This window comes from Artibeus jamaicensis, unplaced genomic scaffold (genome assembly GCF_021234435.1).
Source record: "Artibeus jamaicensis isolate MK-2021 breed Jamaican fruit bat unplaced genomic scaffold, CSHL_Jam_final contig_1028, whole genome shotgun sequence".
NCBI lineage: Eukaryota > Metazoa > Chordata > Mammalia > Chiroptera > Phyllostomidae > Artibeus > Artibeus jamaicensis.
Genome location: NW_026521201.1, coordinates 7,180,309 through 7,202,544, shown reverse-complemented (window position 1 = coordinate 7,202,544; position 22,236 = coordinate 7,180,309). Strand labels below are relative to the sequence as shown.

Sequence of the window (22,236 nt, the reverse complement as noted above, 5' to 3'; positions counted from 1 at the left end):
ACTCTAGGCACCTCATACAAGTGAGATCACACAGCACTTATCTTTTTGTGACTGGATTATTTAACTCAGCATGACTTCCTCTAGGTTCATTCATGCTACAGCCGGTGCCAGGAATTCCTTCCTTTTTAAAATAAATAATACACCATTACCCAGGGGTGGGCACAAGTAGGTTAAGTTACCAGCCATCATTACCTAAAAGATAAACCATAAGAATACAAAATAGTAACAATAATAAGACAAATAATATAATTAAATAATACTGTAATAGGTAAATAATAATACAAGAATAATCTATGTTTTGTGTAGTCACAACTGTAAACCTACTTTTGCCCACCCCTGTATATTCTACATTTGTTTATCTATTCATCCATCAATGGACATTTGGATTACTTCCAACTTTTGGCTAATGCGATAGTGTTTCTATGAACACGGGGTACAAATAGCTCTTCAAAACTGTGGTTTCCTTTCTCTTAGGTGTATACCCCAAAGTGGGATTGCTAGATCATGTGGTACTTTAAATTTTTTGAATAATGGCCACACTGTTTTCCACAGTGGCTGTACCATTTTACATTTCCACTAACAGTGCACCAAGGTCTCAATTTCCCTACATTCTCACCAACCCTTGTTATTTATTGTGTTATCAACAGTAGCCATCCTAATGGGTTTGAGGTGATATGTTATTGTAGTTTTGGTTTGCATTTCTCTAACAATTACTGATGTTCAGCATTTTTTCATTCACTTGTTGGACCTTTCTATATGTTCTTTGGAGAAATGTCTATTCAAGTCCTTTGCCCATTTTAAATTAGGTCATTTGAGGAGTTTTTTGCTGCTGCTTAGTCTTCTATATGCAGTGAATCAAATCTCACCCTCTCTTATCTTTAATACTCTCTAATCAAGGCATGCTCCAAGATGCTCTCCTATTTTGAAATACTAAGAATACAGAGAATTTTGCTCTCAAGAATCTTGAAGTTAGAAAGGCACCATTTCATAAACCTGAGAACTCTTGGAGAAGTTTTGGTATGTATGAAATCTTTTATAGAGATACTACATTATTACTATAGTTCTCATTCATTTCAGTTCAACAATATCTACAGAGTACCTACTATATAGCAGGCATTGCACCATGAATAAGTTAGAATTAATACAAAATGCTCAATATTTTAATTCCTTATCCACCAGCAGGACTCTGGGCCACAGTTTTTGGATATATAATTGACCCTTAATGTGAAGTTAGGAGCTGACTTCCACACAGTGAAAAATCCTCTTATAACTTTGACTCCCCCAAAACTTAACTATGAGGGGGGAACCCCCCAAAACTGGAATTATCTTCTGGAGGGCAGGCCCCTTGTACTATAGGCTTCCCCGGCCTGGTCAGTGTTCTAGGAACACATCTGTATCAGTGTAGTAGCTGGCATTATTGTGAGAGGCTGTGTTTGGCTTCAGTGAATTTGTTTTGAAGACTCTTTCAATGTATTTGCCCATTTCATGATGGGTCATTTACAAGTGCACTTGCCCACACCACACTGAGTGTTCAGCAGTTTTTGACCAAACCCACATGTCCCCTATGCCCCACCTTCCCTATTTACCCACTCTCCTCCCAAGCAACTTTGTTTCCCCAGATGAAAAAAGTCCTCAAAGAGAAAACTTTTGCTGATGTGGAAGAGGTGAAACAAAAACATGGCAAGAGCACTAAGAGGCATCAAAATCAAGTTCAAAAAGTGTTTTTGAGCAGTGGAAAAAATGTGTCAATAGGTATATTGCATCAAATGAGGAGCACTTCGAAGGTGATTGAAGTTTAAATATAAGAATACACACACAACTTTTTATAAATAAATTCCAAGTTTTGGGGGGCCCCCTCATATAGTTCCTCTGTATCCATGGGGTTGGGGGATTGGTTCCAGGGCCCCAATGGATCCCCACATCTGAGGATGTTCAGGTCCCTTATATATAATGGTGTAGAACAATGCACACAGTTGGCATTGTGTATTCCCAACTGCAGACTGAAAATACTGTTTCCCATCTGTGGCTGGTTGAATCCTTCTCAGATGCAAAACCTGGGATTCAGAAGGCCTGATGTACATTTATTGAAAAAAAATCAGAGTATATGTGGACACAAGCAGTTCAAACTCATGTTGCACAAGGTCAGCTGTGTATATATTTTAATGAGTTTAAACAGCTACAGATCCCTTTTGATTTTTCTGACAGACTGTCTCTCTCTGAATTAGGAATTGTACATCCTTATGGAAGCCTGATCTTTGAGTCGGACCTCTCAATTTTCCGAGGCCCTACACAAGTGAAAAGCACACCCTATCTAAAAACGTAGTTTCTTTAAAATTCTTGGTAAAGTTTTAGTCTTCCTACATAAGTCTACCATTTCTGCTTCTAAACAGAAATTCATTGCTCATTCAGAAAAAAATTCATTCTGGTTGCAGATTGTTGAATCATACAAAAATCTCAACCTGTCCTTAAAATATGCAGTTATCCACAGGATCTACACTGGTACACATCTTTTCTAGTCCATCAGAGTCTGTGGCCCATTATAACGTTTATCTGCTTTTGTGTCCCAAATCTGAATCTAAACCAAAACCCCCAGGAAGCCACTGCACGTAAAAATATTCTTAATCTCTGGCCAACAGTAGGAACAATGCCCACTCCCAGGGCTGAGGTGGCACGACAGCAGGACTGACTGACTCAGAGGATACTGAGACCCAGAAAAAAGAGTCATTTCCTCCATAAAGGTCTCCAGACAGCTTAGGGCTCATTTGATGCCATACTTCTCCCCCCACCCCCACCCCACTAATGTTTGTTTTCTCAGATGCTGCTTGACATTTATTTTCCTACTTATTGAATGTGAAAATAAGCATACTGCTGCAAATCCTTATTTGTTTGAATGCATTAAAAGGCTCTGTATTAATACAATTCTAGAATTCAAGTCAAGAAAAAGTTTTGCTAGATCTAGGACTACGGGGACAACTTCTTTCTAAAGTGCTTCTAGGCATATCTAAATGACCCTTTAGACTTGAGAACAGAGGCCTGTCTAGAGGTGGAAAGACCTCTAAACTCCTCTTTCAGTCAGGCCTGTGTCTACACATTCCCTCTTCCTCCCTACCCTAATCCTGTTGTGATAGAGCACTTTGTTTCGTGTTCAGTAGGATTAAGGTGCTTTGGATTAAGATCTTGACACAAACACAAACGCATCTACATCTACACAACAATAACAAAGTGACTTTCATATAGAGTTCAAGGTAAAATTTTAGGCACAAGTGATTGAGACAACAATAAGCCTAGATACACTCTAGGAAAAGAGTATTAGCCCAGGGTTGCCCCAGAATTGTGAAACAATGCCACAGCACATCTGGAATTATCTGTATGACTAATAGTACAATCTGTTACTACAGAAAGGTTATAAAAATCTATGGGCCTCACACCATGTGTAATGTGGGCAATATAGCAAACTTGTAAGAATGTTTGCTTCTGCATTTCCTGGCTTAGGAAGAGAGGTAGGAGGGGTCTAAAATGTCTTATGCCTGTTAGTGAATATGGAACCTATTCAAAATCTTGTTCAGATCCTCAGCGAATTAATAAAACCATCTTCCTTCTTGAGAATTAAGTCAGGTATTCTTATATCTTGTACTGAGGACCCATAAATTCTTTAAATTATGGAGGGTCATTTTCTCTGATTCAAGAATTCTTGTTTTAGGAGCAATTAACATGAATCTCTGAAATCCTACATGGGCATTTAAGACCCAGGGCCACATTTAGCCCAGAGCATTGCCCTGGTTCCATAAAACAATTTCTAAACCAACAGACATTTGCTGGAGCACCTTACCCAAATCTAACAGTCCTTCTAGTTTATAAAGAAGCAAGTCTGTGTTCACACACACAAATACACTGGCTATCAGCATAATTGGCCCCCACAGTTTATGTTTAGTTTAAGAGGCTGATGAGAAAGAAAAGATAATAAAACAAGGCTGCTGCCTTAGAAATACAAACCAGGCTGACTAGGTAACAGGGCATCGGTAGCACCCCAACAGTTCAGCAGCAAATGCAGACATGGAGGGAAGTTTGGGTGTGTAAGGTACTGCGGGAGAACACAGGGGTGTCTGGAAACATCCAGAACATGCTAGAAGGTAGCAGTAATGGCTAAGTCTAGAACGAGGACTAGAGAGGATCAGTGTTAAGCTAAAGTATGAATATATACATCTGAATCTCTCCCTAATTTAGGGCAAAGACTGGGGGAGACAGGAATCGTAAATAACCCAATTGGGAAGAACTGAGAGTGTGATAACAGAGACGTGTTAAGGGTCATTAGGGACAGTAAAAACAAGAGAGAGAGAAAGAGAGAAAGTCGGGGTGATGATTATTGGAGAAGCGTGTGAAGGGTCAGAATTGTCGGGGTCACCTATGGGAAAAGACTGCAGACGTCAGCAGCAAAGAAAAGAAGACAGCACAAAGTTAGGGCGTGGCCCAGAAAAGGAATGGCTCAACTAGCAGGCGGTGGGGTGAAATGGAGAAGGGTGGTGATGAGCTTTGCTGACAACAGCTCTCAGGTGGGTGTCTACAGGGTTAAAACTCAAAGGAGGCGAGAAGAAGCAGAGCTCGGTTTCCAGGGTAACGGCTCCGACAGTTCCGGCAGCGCAGGTCTGTACCACTGTGCAACGTGCGAGGGGGGGAGCGCAAAGGGAGGAGGGCCTAGGGAAGGAGCCTCCGAGCCTAGGGTACGTCCCGGACGCTACCAACCACGCAGCCAGCCTGCTCGCTCCGGAGTCTACGCCGAGTAGCTCTCAGGCCTCCTGGCCGCCGCGTCCTGTCCTCCACCGGGCTGGCAGGTCTCAACTGCCCGCCGACAGCAGGGGGGGGGTTAGAAACCCGTGCACCCGGTGGCCCAAAGTGGCCTCCTGGTCCCCCCGCCTGGGCAGCGGAGTGCGGGCGGCCCGGGCTGGGAGGTTTGAAAAGCCGGCGAGAGACAAAGGCAGCAGGAAGCCTCCACGACTCCCGGAGCCCGGACGTGCAGCCCCCGAGGCCCTTCGCAGCCCGGCTGGCCTGGAGCGGCAGTGGCAGTGGCAGGAGGCGAAGAATGCTGCAGGGGGCGTGGGAGCGGCGGCGGCGCGGCCGGAGCGGTGCGGCCCCAGTGCGGCGTGGTTAGACCTCAGGCGGCGGCCCCGCCGGCTCGGGAGTGAGTGAGGGGCACCTACCCCGCCCGGGATGTGAGGACCGAGCGGAACCGGGGCGGGGGGAGGGAAGGGAAGGGAGGCGAAGCCGGCAGGAAGGAAGGACGGACGGACCAGGAGGAGGAGCGGCGGCGGAGGCCGGAGCCGGAAGGCGGGGAGGGGCCCTGTGTTGGGCCCCAGGCAGCGGCGGCCAGGGCCAACTGCTCTCCTCGCCTCCTCCCCCCGGCTCCGCGGAGGGGGGAGGAGGAAGATGGAGACCCACATCTCATGCTTGTTCCCTGAGCTACTGGCTATGATCTTCGGCTACCTGGACGTCCGGGACAAGGGGCACGCGGCGCAGGTGTGCACGGCCTGGCGGGACGCCGCCTACCACAAGTCGGTGTGGCGGGGGGTGGAGGCCAAGCTGCACCTGCGCCGGGCCAACCCGTCGCTGTTCCCCAGCCTGCAGGCCCGGGGCATCCGCCGGGTGCAGATCCTGAGCCTCCGCCGCAGCCTCAGCTACGTGATCCAGGGTATGGCCAACATCGAGAGCCTCAACCTGAGCGGCTGCTACAACCTCACTGACAACGGACTGGGCCACGCGTTTGTGCAGGAGATAAGCTCCCTGCGGGCTCTCAACCTCAGCCTCTGCAAGCAGATCACCGACAGCAGCCTGGGCCGCATAGCCCAGTACCTCAAGGGCCTGGAGGTGCTGGAGCTGGGGGGCTGCAGCAACATCACCAACACCGGCCTCCTGCTCATCGCCTGGGGCCTGCAGCGCCTCAAGAGCCTTAATCTTCGCAGTTGCCGCCACCTCTCAGATGTGGGCATCGGACACCTGGCCGGCATGACACGCAGCGCGGCGGAGGGCTGCCTGGGTCTGGAGCAGCTCACGCTGCAGGACTGCCAGAAGCTCACCGATCTTTCTCTAAAGCACATCTCTCGGGGGCTGACGGGCCTGAGGCTCCTCAACCTCAGCTTCTGCGGAGGCATCTCCGACGCTGGCCTCTTGCACCTGTCGCACATGGGCAGCCTCCGCAGCCTTAACCTGCGTTCCTGCGACAACATTAGTGACACGGGCATCATGCATCTGGCTATGGGCAGCCTGCGCCTCTCAGGGCTGGATGTGTCGTTCTGTGACAAGGTAGGGGACCAGAGTCTGGCTTACATAGCGCAGGGGCTAGACGGTCTCAAGTCTCTCTCCCTCTGCTCCTGCCACATCAGCGATGATGGCATCAACCGCATGGTGCGGCAAATGCATGGGCTGCGCACGCTCAACATTGGGCAGTGTGTGCGCATCACCGACAAGGGCCTGGAGCTGATTGCTGAACACCTGAGCCAGCTCACTGGCATAGACCTGTATGGCTGTACCCGAATCACCAAGCGCGGCCTGGAGCGCATCACACAGCTGCCCTGCCTCAAGGTACTCAATCTGGGACTCTGGCAGATGACGGACAGTGAGAAGGTCAGGTGAGGGAGGCAGCACCAACTCCCCTTGCCTTGCCCATCCTCCTGTCACCACCATCCTCCTGTCACCACCATCCTCCTGTCACCACCATCCTCCCTCCCCTCTCACTCCACATGCACACCTATAGGTAGATCATTGCAGTGGATGAGATGGGACAGTGATATGGAGCCTCAGGCTCATTTTTCTCCTCCCTCCTCCAGCACCCCTGCCCACTAAATGTCCATGCATTGATGGCTTCTGGGGTTCTCTGCTACCCATGACATACTCTCATCTTTTTTCCCTGAGGATGGGGAGAGGGACTCGCCTACTTACTCATCCACTTCTCTCTATTCTGGAATGGAGGGGCTGATTAAGCTACTGTATCCTCACTGCATTGCATTTGAAAGTGGGGGTGGGGAGTAACTAGTCCTTTCAGCCCTGGGGAGTTGAGGAAAATGTCTGCCTTCACTTAAGCTTTCATTTGAATACTGTGATCTGGTTTTTATTTTGAAATGTATGAAAGCAAACCCAACTACAACGGCCTTTTCACCCTTCTTCCACTTTGTAACTAATCCCAGTTTCTTCTCATCACTTCTCTTTTTACAGTACTCTGTTACTCATGCTCATTTCATTTTTGTTTTTCTTTTTTTTGAAGAAATTTGAATCATGGTCTTTTTTCTCTGCTGAATATATTCTATATATTATATATATGTATAAATCTTATGTTTATATATATATATATGTATATATATGTCTGGCTACCTCGTTTTAGTTTACTTTTTTCTCTGAAGCCCTGCAATTCTACAAGAGAGCTATTTTGAGACAAACATTTTTGTGCCTAGACTGGAAAGATGCCCATTGGGTTTGTACATCTTTTTTATTTTGGCTTTTTCCCCAACCCCGTCCATGGAGTATGTCCCACATCCACATTTTGGCTGTAGTTATTTTTCTCCTTGTCCATTGGGATTTTAAGGGCCCAACCATGTTCCTAAATGTTGACTTAATTTATAGCACAAATGTGTGTGGGAGAAATGAGAGTTGAAGTGTCTTGTTTGTTTGAGATGCAGATTGTCTTGAAAATTATTATTATATATGCAAATCTGCCCTACCCACACCTTCTTCCAACTTTCCCCACCAAAAAAGGTCCAACAGTGAGGCTTCCTGGTGGAAGGAGAGGAGCAGAGTTGGCCTCCAGAGCCCTTGAGGCTGTAATGTGAAGGGGAGAAGACGGAAATTCATGTCTTATCTCTGTTCTGTTAATAAAATGGGAATTTGTGGGTTTTAAAAAATTGTTTATAAATGGAGGAGTAGATGACTTTATTTTGGTGGGGGCTGGGACTTGTGTCTTTAAAAAAATCACTTTTCAGTAGGATGTATATTTTTGTTGGATTTTTTGTTTGTTAATTATTATTATTTTTTTAGAATCCTCCACAGCAACATTCGAGACCATGGAGTTAAAGAAACCCAGAGACCTTTATCAATTAATTGTACTGTTTGTGAATTTGTATAAATATTAACAAAGATCCTCTTAAAACATTTATATTCTTACAGTAAAAGGTTAAACTGATATTTATATAATAAAAGAGGAAATATGAAGTATGTTTTTGAAAAAAACAAACAAACCTTGTTATCTGTGAATTATTTTGAAGGCGGAGTGCGTTTGGGTGTGTGCCCCAGTCAGGTGCTGCCCGTGTGCCTTCCAGAGCCTGTGCCCTGTGTGCTGTGCGTGTGCTCACAGTTAGAGATTTGTGCTGTGCGAGGCTTACTACCGAATGTTTTGTTGCTAGAAATGTGGTTAGATAGATTTCTATAACTTTTGGTTTTCAACTATCAAAAAAAAAAAAAAGGAAATTTAAAGGGATTGAACAAAGTGAAGCTTTTTTAAAAACCAAATTTGTAAGAGTCACAATTTGCACAGGGTAGCCAATTTTTCTTTGGGTGGAAATGACATCTAGGTGTAATGTTCAAAAAACAAGTCATGAGATATGGAAGCGGGGGAGAAAGATGCCCTTTCTTTACACTCTGAGTGGGTGTGGGGAGGATGTGAAATGGTGAAGGCTGGAGGGAACTGAAGCCATTGTTCAGAAAAGTTGAAAGAGGGCTGACCTTGCTCCCAGGCAGGCTGGCTCAGTCATGCATACTGGATATCCCTGTGAGGGAGGGTCCTAGTGGGGAGGAGGAGGGCAGGCCAACCCCTCTTTTTAACATTCTCCTTCAGGCCTGACTGTATTTAAGCACTTTCTGGGGGATGGGGAGGTTGGGCAGGAGTTCTTGCACATTTGCATTTTAAGCACTTCCAACACTGAGGGTGATGGTTCTTAGCCTGAATTTCAGGGCAGATAAATGAATACCAACAATTCTAGCAAAGCTTTCCCTTTGATAGACAATAACTAAAAAATCTGCCACACTGTGGTTAGGCTTTGGAAGGAAGAGTAAAACTGTTCAAACAGTGAAGTAATGCATATTCCTGGGTTCACACAGGTCTTTCATAGTTGCTTCTGAGATTTTTCTTTTTTTAAATGAAAAATACTGATCCCAGCAACAGGTGATAAAGAGTATTATAATACTTTCCTGGATTGGCACCTCTTTCCAGGAAGAGAGCTAGAACCCAGGTTTCTCTGGGGATAAGATTCTTCTGTACAATATCCCAAGCTTTCTGCTTGAGCATATACAAAAGCTGCATTGTTCCTTTTTGGAGAGCTATCATCATTGGGTCTAACTGAGCCTGACACTAGATCCATCTTCCTTTTCTTTAGGGAAGGTGTGGATCTCTCTCTTCCCTCTTAGGTTACAGTACTTATCGCCTAGGGGAAAATGTGTGAACCCTACGCAGAAGTGGGGACTTTTGAGTTAGGGTCAGCTTTCCAATTCAGCATTTGACACTACTACGCACAAAGGTTACACAAACTGGACATTCTTAGACTGTTTCTTCTTCCGGGGACTGCCTGGCTGTTGAGATTCAGTCAATAAAAGTTTGAGTACCTCTTAAGTCCCAGGTTCTGCTGTCAGCCTTCATTTTAATACCCAAAATAATCCAACTGTAACTGGAAGGCTTTTATGCTTCCCTGTTTGGTTTTTACTTCAAAGGTGAAATACAACCTTAACTAAAGGCTGGTAAATTAGTGTTTTGAAAGTTAAAGATCATGGGCCTAGTGTCTTCATTCCTGAACTGGGCACACTTAATATATCTAGAGCATCTCTGGAAAAGGCGAATAAACCACTTACTTTCATCCCTTATGGTTAACTTCTTGTCTCAACGTTTTTGCATAAAAGGAAAGGAATATGTGTTGAGAACCTATGGTGTGCTTTGCATGGTACTTATAAATGTTACCTTTAGTCCTCAAAGCAACCTACTGAAACAGGTCCCTTGTTTTCCAGATAAAGTATATTGCTCCTCTTAAGTTGCCCCCACCACTAGCTGAGGGGAGTCAGAATTCAAACCAGGTCCATTTTTGAAGTTCAGCTCCCTTTTGCTCTATGAGGTTATGTTACTCATACCTTGGCTTCCAGGAAGGCAACCTCCCAGGAGTAGAAGCTGTTTTAAACAGTGTGGCCAAAGTTATGCTGAAGGGGGCTCTACTTTAAAGGGCACAGGGGTGGATTCGATCTCCACCATACCTACAAATGTGGAATTCTTTAAAAGCATTTCTTTGTACTTCTTGACGAGTACTAAAGAGAATGAGTAGATACACAGTTTGTGGGTGGTACAAAAGTTTAAAGTCACTTGAGTGCAACTTTTAGAATATAAAAAAAAATCTAGTTCAGGTATTTGCTAAAACTTCAGAACTAAAAAACCAAAATAGGAAGTCTGTAAACTTTATCATCTAAAAATAATAAACCTCAAGAGAAATTCTTTGGGTAGGGGTTAAAGATGGGGCTCCACATGCCTTTCTTTCCTCATTGGCAGTAGCTCTATAAGGTCTGTACTGAAAAGATTATTTATAAATGCAACTGGGGGGTTCAGATAGTTTCTCAGGCCCTGAGGACCAGGGCCAGCCTTTATCTAAGAGAGCTGGGCATCGCTGCATAATTCTCCCTGCTATGGACGCCTTCCTGCTGAATTCCTCAACCCTAAGGAAGGGGAGGTCCCACTTGATTGATTCCACATTTGGCAACAGCGACAAGGATGCTTGTCTAATGTACATCCTTAAATAGTTAAGGAAACTCATGTTGATCCTATTCTTTGATTTAAATCAAACAAGGGTCTGAAAAAGCAAATGTTCCTTTTAATGGAGTTTCTTTCTAAAGGTAAGAACTTTCTTTATTAAGGACATATGATATGTAAATTGAAGCCTGGCCTTTTCCCAAACCCTGCTGCTTCCTGCAGTGGTTACTAGATAGATCCTGGTTTTGGGAGAGAAGTAAAAACCCTTTGACTTTGGGCTTAAGAGATTTTGAATTCATGTTTTCAAAGGGGTAATGGTAGTGGCCTCCAGGGACCACTGTGTCTCCAAAGTATAAGAGCTTTTTGAGTAAAAGATCAGATCTATGAAACAAAACCGACCTCATGTAGCTTCTGACAACCAGCCCTTCCCAGACCCTGAAGGGAGCCCCTGGCCTCTGTTCTCAACTGCTCTGCTGTGGAAGGGGCTGCTTTGAGTCCTCCAGCAGCGGACCCCTGTGATCTTGCTCTTCCCTGCTTCAGACATTTTACAAAGTTAATTCCACCCCTTTAGTAGAGGGCGAGACCTACATTTTGTGCCACTGTGAACCCGCAGCTTTTTGATTAAATAATGTATGTCATGGGTAAAGCACAGGATTTGAAATTGAAAAGCTACATTCAAACCTAAGCTGATGCTTAGGCCACACATTTATCTCATTTTTGTCAATGGACTTATTCAAAAATTAGGCAGCAAATGAAATTTTCTGAAAAAGTGAATGTTAAACAGATGAGACATTCACAGTTGGTTCAGTGCCAACTATTAATAATTTAAGATCTTGCAGTTAAGATCTTGAGCTTTCTTTTCTTTCTCAGGCACCCTAACTGGAAGACCTGGCTTTACATAGTGCCAGTGCACTGGGTTGGTGCAGGCAACCCCACCAACCTTATCAAAGGTAAGTACACAGCAGGGCAAAGACCATATACTTTCAGGTCTTGGATAGAAAAAGGGATATTTCTAGGCAATTGATAAACTTAAATGTCCACAGATCATCACTTTCAGTCTTTTGCAGGGACTGCTCTGATTCTGCCTGGTGGGGTTGCCTGCACCAACCCAGTGCACTGGCACTATGTAAAGCCAGGTCTTGCAGTTAGGGTGCCTGAGAAAGAAAAGAAAGCTCAAGATCTTAACTGCAAAGTACTAGAGTGGCATACGTTTAGCATCCCCACCAAATAAAGACAAGTTTTTATTATCTCATTACTCTTCCACTTTGAAAGATAAATGCCACATATTCTCGAACATTTATTTGATTTATTTGTGACAGTAGAAACTAGTCTCAATTACAAAGGAAAAGAATGAAGTTCCCAGCAGCAAAGAAACCCAGGTGAGACAGCATCAGGATGTGAATGTGGCCTCCTGGAAGAATTTAGTCCTACACAGTAGTCATTTTCTCTTCTCAAAATTTTTGTTTTCCCAAAGCTGGCAGATACTGTACATGTAGTTTCATAAATGAGGAAAGAAGCTTGACAAGGGGGAAAAGACCCTGCCTAGGTGCCACAATGAGTCAGCCTCAGAACCAGGGCTGCTCCAGGCTTTAATGACCACGTCAGAGTGACCAACGTGCAGGTAGCTCTTTGATCTTCCCTTGGGACATTGCAAAGGACTGCCCTGATCCCTTGCTTCAGAGAAGTGGTTAACCAGAGCATACTTTCTTTGGGAATGAAAAAAAAAAAAACTCTGAATGGTGAAGGTTATTACTATTTCTTTTTTTCTATTTTCTTAAATGATTTTACTTATTTTTAGAGGGAGAGTAAAGGAAAGAGAGAGAGAAACACCAATGTGTGGTTGCCTCTTGCACACCCCCAACTGGGGACCTGGCCTGAAGTCCAGGCATGTGCCCTGACTGGGAATCAAACCAGCAACCTTTTCAGTTCACAGGCCCATGCTCAATCCACTGAGACACACCAGCCAGGGCACTATTTAATAAGCATTAAATTATGCAAACTCAAGAAATATTTTGTAAGCATTTCAACAAGCAAAAAACCCCAGTAAGTTGGTAAATGGGCTATAAGGTCCCCAAGTAGCTAGTAGTGTCAAATCTCATCTGTTAATGTTCAGAGTACATGAACCAGTTTCTAAAACACTTGCTTTGTCACAAATAGTAATGTGAAGTACAAACACTGGAAGTCTGTGCTTGTAATAGCCTTGAACCTAAGAACTTACATACACTTAACACATTTACAAATATCTGTCATACAATCCTTTAATAAAGTAAAATCAGGTTGTGGGAACACTAGCTATTTTCATGCAAGGATAAAAAGGCTAGACTTCACAGATCCCACTTGTCTAGAAGAGTAAAAGGGACTGATTTGTTAATATCAGGCAGCCTCTTATGTTTATTACTCCTCAATTTATGTAATCCACACACTAGAAGGGCCAGGTCCAGCACACAGCTGTCTGTCAAAAATTATGACTCATATCATGGATCCAAGTTCATGGAATCAGAGTGTGGGAAAATAGATTTTTGGGGCCAGATTAATTTCTTTAAATAAATAGTGCGGAATTACTAAATATGGCTTGGAAATCATTGTTTTCCTCGTCTACAAAGAATATGAATGTTTACTGTAAGCATCCATAATATTCATCCTTAGGAAATCTTTATCTCAAACTAGCATTTGTATGTACACTTTTGTGGAATAGCCGCCTGCTTCCAGTCTGCTTTTTTGAGACGTGGTCTCTGAATAGGGAGAAACCAAAAAGGAAAAGTCCTGTCGTTCCTATAGAATCTTTAGTAAAAAATAACCAAAGCTCAAATTGGATAGACAAGTAAAGTAATGGAGAAATTACAATAGTTAGGCCTCTCAAAATTTTAATGTTCTTAGATGCCTTCCATTTTTACTTCAGTGTGTTAAACCTTAGCTTCATAGTTCAAATGCCCACTCCTGTGAACTCCCCCTGCAAAAGAACCAGTAGGTGCGACTTAAGCAAAAAACATGAAAATGATGAAGATGAAGTTAAAATGACAATTTCCCAGTTCTAGTTCACTTCAAAGGCACAGACTTAGACTGTTCGAGGAAAAACTGTATGGCTAGGTTCTGTGGTCTCCCAAACTTCATCAAGCTTGCAACTTGCTGTTGAAGAAAGAAAAGAGGGCCTTCAAATTTTCTGAGCCTGCGATGGAGATGACTGGCTCTCCCAGCCCTAGCTGATGTCTGTGCACTTGAGCCAGATGCCCTGCCATTGTGTGCAGAGTCAAATGGCAACAATCAGAACAGCAGGACCCAGAGGAAGACAGCTGGCCTACCCTTTTCCCACACATGCGGGCCTCATTTTCAGCAGAGTCACAAGAGGAACTGCAGAAACCCACTAAGGTGGGGGGAAGTGCAGCAGGATCTCAGCACACAGCTCACTGCTCGCTTTAGAAACAAAAACGTGTACATGCAAGTTAGGACCCAGCGGTCAGGCACTGCATTGAGAGGCAAGGGTGGAACGTCAGTTTAGTCTCCTGGGTTGTTCCTTAACCACCCCATTCCCCCTGCAAATGTAAAGAAAAACCCTTTCCAACCCACTCATACACAATTCACGCTCCCCGCTATGAATCAGTATCAGGGAGCTAGAAGTCCCACCTGGTGTTTTTCTTTACCTCAAGGTTATTAAAAGATGATTTTAGGATCCACTGTAAGAAAGAAAATGTACAGTTAATGCAAAACTCTAGATATTTGTTTCCCAATGTGGAAGATGGAAAGTGAAAAAAAAAAAAAAAAAGAAAATTTATTTATTCACAAAGTTTGCAAACCCTATGTTTTGTCAGCAGGTGGCAGTATTGTCTGTGAGCTGGCTATTTCCACTGGGGAAGGAACCACACCTTCCTCCCCTGCCACAAATGCCCTCTGGTCACCTCCCATCCCTCTCCCCAGTGCCCCAGTACCCCCCACACGCCCCTAGAAATAATTTCTCCAGGGTGTAGGAGATGACAAAACAGGAATTTCATGTCTCCCAAAAGATGAACCAGAATAGTAAAATATCAGTTAAACTACTCAAAGGAACCTAGGTGCTGAGCACTTTGTTTTTGGAGCAAGTTAACAGGTACAGCCTCCTCACTGTGTCCGGGTTTAGCCAGCAGCTCCAGTTTAGCCAGCTTTTGTGGTGGTGGGAATGAAACACCAGCTTCTCTTTTAAGAAGAGAAGCCATGTTAGATTGCCATGTTTGGGAAACAGGAGAGGACAAATGGGGGAAAATTTTACAATCGTACCTGAAGATAGAAATTTTAACAGCAAGAATAAAAGTACTCGTTCACACAAAAAATAGAAAGTACTGTCTGTGATGAAAAATTCTAGAGTCTTCTGAGAAAAAACAAGGAAAGGTCCAGGGGCTCTTGCCCTCTGCAGTTCAACAGCCTGTCCTGGGGAATCAAATCATAAATCTAAAGGGCAGTTGGTACTAAAGTGGAATAAAAATGGGAAGGTAGAAGGTGGGAATCCCCTGAGGCTGCTCCTAACAAGCTGTATCAGCAGGATGAGGCATAGCTCATTAGCTGGGTGGACACAAAGGTCATTTTTGGTTAGAGGATGAGAGAAACGAAAGGAAAAGCTTCTGAAACTCAGGACCCAGACAAGAAGCAGATTACCATTGCTGGCACCACTCATGAAGGTCTTACCAAAGCAGACAATCTCCCAGGGTTCTTTATGGACACCCTTGCTGAATTATGCCATTGTTAGTGATCATACCGAATAAGCACAGACTTGGGGAACACAACCCAAATAAAGAAAAGAGGAGGCAGGAGAGAGAAGGAGACCATGCATCTATCACTCCACACAAAGCTGAGGAGGAAAAAGTACCAGGCAGGCTGAGGAGCCAGAATGACAAAGACACAGGGCATAAAATTAAGTGAGGGGAAGTAGGAACCATTACCGACCAGCAGTTCCTAAAAGTGGTCCGCAGAGTGAACCAGAAGGGTTACTCTTTGATTTGTTCTAAGAACAGCTTTCCTGGGCTAGCACATGCCTTTAAGAAGACGGGCCCTCTTTATCTGGTTGTTTGCATCTGACCTGAGACAAAAATTTCAACCAGAAAGCCAGGCTGGCTTGTGGTGCACCAGTGACTGAGGACTTCGATGGTTGGTGATAGCCCCACAGACTGAACATCCTGCTCAGGTACATGAGCTGCACTGCCCTGCCCTCAGCCACCGGGTCTCCACTGCACTCCTGGTGTCCCAGCAAATGCTGTTTTTGATCCACTACTCCATTTTCATATGGAACAGGCACGGACAACATGTCTACAGGGAGAAGCAGAAAGCAAGTGTTTCCAGGGTAGGCTGCTGAGCGACATCCGTCACACAGGCTCACTGCTAGTGGGCTCCTGCAGCCTCAACACTGCCCGCCAGCCCCACACCAGTCCTGGCCATGAAGACACAACTGGCAGCTCTTGTGTCCTTGCAAAAACACAGAGATTCTGTTTTAGGTGATGCTTCACAGAGCCTAACCCTGGTGCACAGTCGCAAGTCCACATGGCCAGAATCCTCCTTTGCACACTCCACAGCCACTGCTGCTGCTTTCCCAACCTTCCTCTGTCCCCTTAGTCCCACCTTGCAAAAAATGAAGGTGTCCACAGGGGCATCCATTTGCTTTGACAGTAACCAACATGGCCACTTCCCGGGTTCTTGATTTTCTATTATCCCATGTGTGGAGACTGTGGAGGGGCACAGAGAGGGTTGCGGTGGGGGGATTCCAGGTGATATGGTTGCACATGACCCATAATGAAGCAAGTCTTAGGCCTCTTGCACACCACCCAGCAGGTATCATGCATTACCTTGCTTGTGTAACTCCCTGATTTGGGTTGCCTTCCACTCAATGGCCCTGAGTTGAAGCCCCGTGTACCATTCTCAAGCCTGTTCATTCCCACTCCTGTGTCCACTCACACTTCTGCACCTGCCGATAACTTGTGGGGAAACTAAGGCACTTGGGTGCAAATGGCTGCAAACACCTTCCTGTCCTCCCACTAGTGCCTAAAACAAGCCTGCTAATGCTAATCTACCCCTTCACTTGAAGCTCAACAGCTTTTCTCCTTTAAGCCCCTGATAATGGTTTTACTAAAATCCCTTTTTGATGGAAAAAAATCCCAGCTGGACATTTTAGGCCTCTTCACAATGTACAAGTCTGCAGGTCCTTCCCCTCCCTCACAAAGGCCTCTAATCAAGTGGAAAATGTGCTGGAGGGCAGAGGTTTGGGTCTGCAATTACTTTTTAAGGGATTACTAGTGAAGAATAGGGGGCAGTGAGGGCCTCCCTCCCGCTCTGTTTTCTATTTGGTCTTGCTTTTAGACATAGTGAGCCAGTGGTAGCCATCTAGATCTGCAACACAGCAGCCTTATCCCCTCCTTCTCTGGTGGAAGGATGTCACCTTTGAGCATCATTGCTTCGGAAGGGTTTAGAGAGTTTCAGAGCAATGCACAGGTCCCATTCTGACCCTACTTAAGCCCGTATTTGGAAAACCACTATGGAAGAGGATCTGTGTGGGGGGAGAGCACACATTCATTAACCTCTCACCCCGTCATACCAGAGCGGAGAGTTAGCACTGCGTCCATACACTGCTAAGATTGAGAGCCTTCCCTGGAGCTTCCTAGGCTGGGGAGAGCAAAAGGCTATGTTCCCAATCTTGTCAGATATTCTTCATCTTACTTGTACACATTGACCCTTCCCCTCAACACTGAGCAAATACCCACAAAACACCTAATGCAAAACACGTATAAAAAATAAAATATTAACCATTTTTATTACCCTCTTTGGAATCTTTATTTAAAAATGTGCACTACAGGAGGGAGTCTGTCTTCTTCATCTACCTTGAAGGACCTTCTCTGATGTCATTTATACACAAATGTTCATGAATTTCAGGTTGGCCCTAAGCTCTAATTCTATTTCCACACTGGAGGCTGCTCATCCTTCTAAACCTGGCTGGTTAGTGACATATGCAAACACCCAGTAAAAAGGAAATGATCACAAATTCCTAAACTCATTTTGGGATGACCAGGGATTAGGCAGATCAGCTCTGAAAGTGAAAAATCAGCATATACTTCAAAATAAATACCAGGCTGAATGATCATTTTTAGGTTCTTTCTTCAAAGTCCCTAAAATACCTTTGGCCAAAAACAAACAAACAAAAACCCACCAAACCCCTTAAAACCAACTGAAGTCTGCTTTCATGAGTACAATTACCTTATCGATACATTTGCCTTAATTTTTCAGTTCTCCCTCAGAAGAACCCTAAACAATTGGGAACTATATGGAGAGAAGCACAATTATTACATTTACTATATTGCATTTAATACTTAGTGCAGACATCATGCTAGTATTTTACTATGCTGACCTTCATACTCCTTTCTGTGTGTTTTGGAGGGAATCATCTCATTTCCCCAAAGAAAGCAAGGGAGGGTGGAGCTCTCGGAGTCCTCCTCCCAAATGATGGCAGTCAGGTTGCTGACTGACTTCTGCTGGTTGTCAAGGTGTTGTGACAGCTTTCTCCAGGAGTGGATAATCTCCCTACCCTAGGTGAAGATGGACTTCTTTAAAGAGGTGAAGTGAACGTTCAAGAGCATCAAAGGAGACAGTAGCCTATCTCTAAAGCAGAGCCTCAGGGGCTGGCTTGAGATAAGTCTGCCTTCTGGGGAGAGTTTTTCTGAGCTTCTCTCCCAGACGGGCTTCCTGAACTGCTGCTCAGAATGCCTATCCACATCTGTGTGTGGCTGATCACCATTATTTTGGTGTTCGCTGATATTCTTATATTTCTCTGCTCTTTTAATAAACTACATTGGGACTTCCGCCAAGATGGAGGCATAGGTGGACCCACCTTGCTTCCGTGCATGACCAAATCTAAGAACAACTATTTTTAACAACGATAAACACAACCAGACCACACAGAAAATCGACAGTACGGAGTCCGAAAAAGGATGAAATGGTCGGCTAAACTGGTAAGGGGGGCAAAGCCAGCAGCAGAGCTGATTGACCAAAACGATCCCTGACCTGGTGGTGCGGAAGCAGCCGAAGGCGCGGATCGCAGGCTAGCTACGGGCGCACACAGGGAAGAGGCGCCGCGGGCTGTCTGCAGTAGGTCGCGCATCTGCGTGCAGATAGACCAGTGAAGAGGCGAGCATTGAGACCACACAGCACAGCGCGGGGCAGCAGGCTCGCACAATTCTGCTCGGATAAACAGGGCGGAGCGAGTGGTGGGGACGGGACAGACTGCGCTAGCAGAGAGGATGCCATTGCTCCCTCTCTGACCCCGCCCCCACACAGAGAGTCACGAGCCAGCAACCTGGGTGACCCCGCCCTGGTAAACAACTGAGGCTTCGCTCCTCTTACTTACCAGTGCGAACAGAACAACTCAGAGCCCCAGAGCCGATAAATCTAAGTGATGAAGAAATAGCCAAACTTTCAGATGCACAGTTCAAAACACTGGTGATCAGGATGCTCACAGAACTGGTTGATTTTAGTCACAAATTAGAGGAACAAATGAAGGCTAAACTAAGTGAAATGAAGGGAAATGCACAGGAAACCAATAGTGATGGAAAGGAAACCGGGACTCAAATCAAGAGAGTGGACCAGAAGGAAGAAAAAAATGACCAAACAGAAAAGAATGAAGAAACAAGAATTCAAAAAAGTGAGGAGAGGCTTAGGAACCTCCAGGACATCTTTTAACATTCCAACATCTGAATTATAGGGGTACCAGAAGGGAAAGAGGAACAGCAACAAGTGGAAAACTTATTTGAACAAATAATAAAACTTCCCCATTCTGGCAGAGGAAATAGACTTCCAGGAAATCCAGGAAGCTCAGAGACTCCCAAAGAAGTTGGACCCAAGAAGAAACACACCGAGGCACATCATTATTACATTAGCCAAGATTAAAATGGAGAGAATCCTAGAAGCAGCAAGAGCTAAGGGGACAGTCACCTACAAAGGAGTTCCCATCAGACTGTCAGCTGATTTCTCAAAAGAGACCTTACAGGCAAGAAGGGGCTGGAAAGAGGTATTCCAAGTCATGAAAACCAAAGACCTACAACCAAGATCGCTCTATCCAGCAAAGTTTTCATTTAGAATGGAAGAACAGATAAAGTGCTTCTCAGATAAGACCAAATTCAAGGAGTTCATCATCACCAAACCCTTATTATATGAAATGTTAAAGGGACTTACCTAAGAAAAAGAAGATAAAAAAGTTGAACAGTGAAAGGACAGCAAACTCACAGTTAGTAACAACCACACCTAAAACAAAAGCAAACTAAGAGGACAGCTAGATCAGGAGTGGAATCATAGAAATGAAGATCACATGGAGGGTTAGCAACAGGGGAGTGGGAGAAGGAGAAGGGGGGAAAGGTACAGAAAATAAGTAGCATAGACAATAGATAGAAAATAGATAGGGGGAGGGTAAGAATAGTAGGGGAAATACAGAATCTAAAGAATTTGAGACACGTGTTCATGAACTAAAGGGGGAAATGGTGGGGGAGGGGTATGAAGGGTGGAGGGGAATGGAGGGGGGGAATAGAGCAAATGTAATGGCATAATCAATAAAAAAGTTAAAAAAATAAATTACATTGAACAAAATACCAGTTGTTTTATTTTTTTAAGATTTTATTCGTTCATTCATTCATTCATTTTAGAGAGATGGGGAAGGGAGGGAGAAAGAGAGGGAGTGAAACATCAATGTGTGGTTGCCTCTAGCACATCCCATACTGGGATATGGCCAGCAACCCAGGCATGTGCCCTGACTGGGAATTGAACCAGCGATGCTTTGGTTCGCAGGCCTGCGCTGAATCTACCAAGCTACACCAGCCAGGGCAATACCAGTTGTTTTAGAAGTTGCTCTTCCTACTAACAACAATTTGGAGAAGAGTAAAATAGCAACTTGGAAATAATAATTTAATAAAATAGTGATATCAGATCAATGGAAAAAATTTTAGAACTTTGGAATGTAAACATCTTGGAAACTCATTCGATCATACAGGCATCTAAAAACCAGTTTAAGATCAACTTCCTAATTTTCTACTAAAAAAACAAGATGAACATATTTAGAATTAAGTACTAAGTATGGGCTTTAAAATTAAGAAAATTTTGTTCAAGGTCTAAAGCAAAAAAGAAATTATATCTTGAGGTTGAAACGTTTATCAGTCCAAAGTTCCCTATGTCCAACCGGCATGCCTGAGATAGCTGGGAAATGCCCTTAAGTCCAACTAAGAGCATCTGCAGTATTGTCTCCAGACTGCACCAGTGGGGTCACGTACAGGCAGAGAGGGAGCCTTACTTCTCAGTGATATTTTTCTAGCTCCTTCTCTCATGCTCTTGGTAACCAGAGGCTACACATAACTCCTCAAATTGTCTCTGCTGTATTTGCCGAAATTCTCCCTGTTTACTCATCGTATACATGCTCATCACCTGGGTCACCGAACTCTCTAAACCACCTTCTCCATGCCTAACAGCACCCGCAGGCTCCGTGGGAATGGCTGCACTGCTGACTCTGGCTCTCGGCTTCCCTGCTCTGCCTTCCGATCCATCCCCAGCACCTCCCAACCTTCCGCACGTGTGGAGGCCAGGTAAGAGAGAATCATTACTGTATTTGGTTGGCTACCTCTACACCACAATTTTAAAATGTAATTTTTACTAAGATGTGCCTGCCTATGTAAGACCACCCTTAAAAGTGATACATAAATCCTTATTTTTAAAATCCTTATTTTTAAAATCCTTATTTTTAAAATCCTTATTAAAACAATTGTCCAGAATAAAAAAATCTGGATGACAAGGCAAAATTGCCCATCAACCCTCATGTAATACCACTCCTCTCCCCTAGGATGACCCAGGTGACGAGGCGGGCTGGATCCATTTGGGCCCCACTCCAGCTTTCAGAGTGGCCAACAGTGGTGACAAAAGCCTTAAATTTGGGTCTGATAGAGAATCACCTTATTAATTTGTATGAGACCTTGAAATTAAGCACTTGTCAGCACAGATTAAGCCCCTAATGGACCTCTGGTAATCAGGGAACATTAAGAATGTCTCTCCCCACATCTCCTGCACAAGAATCCCTTCAGGTTCTTCCTGGGAATCATTATGAGTTTATCTACATGGTGCTGATGGCCAAGTGGCAGGGCTGATAAAGCTTGTGCCTGGCTGTATAAATTATAGCACTAAAACTCCTTTAAGAGCCTATAAAGAACTGCCAGCCAAGATGGAGGTGTAGGTAGACACACTGTGCCTCCTCACACAACCAAAATAAGGACAACAAAAATATAGAAACAAAAAAACAACCAGAACTGACAGAAAATTGAACTGTACGGAAGTCCGACAACCAAGGAGTTAAAATAGACACATTCATCCAGACCCATTGGAGGGGCAGAGAGGGGCCACAGCAAAAAAAAAAAAATCCTGGCAGATCCCAGGTGGGCAAGACAGCAGCGGGCGGACCCTGGGAGTGCAAGAGGTGGCTGGCAGACCCCAGGCGCGGGGTGGCAGGGGGCAGACCCAGCAAGGGGCTCAAGGCAGCTGACAGACCTGGCAGTCCC

At 44.5% G+C, this 22,236-nt stretch overlaps 2 protein-coding genes across 4 annotated transcripts in view; one reads left to right on the top strand and one right to left on the bottom strand.

Annotated features, from left to right (window-relative positions):
- The window catches only part of WNT5B (Wnt family member 5B), a 152,309-nt gene that overhangs the window by 78,996 nt on the left and 51,077 nt on the right, over positions 1-22,236 (bottom strand). The gene's annotated exons all lie outside the window — the stretch shown is intronic.
- Positions 4,670-11,596, top strand: FBXL14 (F-box and leucine rich repeat protein 14). Of its 3 annotated transcripts, none has more exons than XM_053662684.1 (2): positions 4,670-6,573; positions 11,573-11,596. In XM_053662684.1, exons 1-2 carry the CDS (start codon positions 5,422-5,424, stop codon positions 11,579-11,581), a joined length of 1,161 nt encoding a protein of 386 aa, XP_053518659.1. In that variant the 5' UTR covers positions 4,670-5,421; the 3' UTR covers positions 11,582-11,596. The 3 variants fall into 3 exon arrangements, with proteins under 3 accessions (XP_053518659.1, XP_053518652.1, XP_053518667.1); XM_053662677.1 differs by lacking the exon at positions 11,573-11,596 and adding an exon at positions 8,020-8,210; XM_053662692.1 differs by lacking the exon at positions 11,573-11,596 and having other exon boundaries at positions 5,423-5,511; positions 5,613-8,207.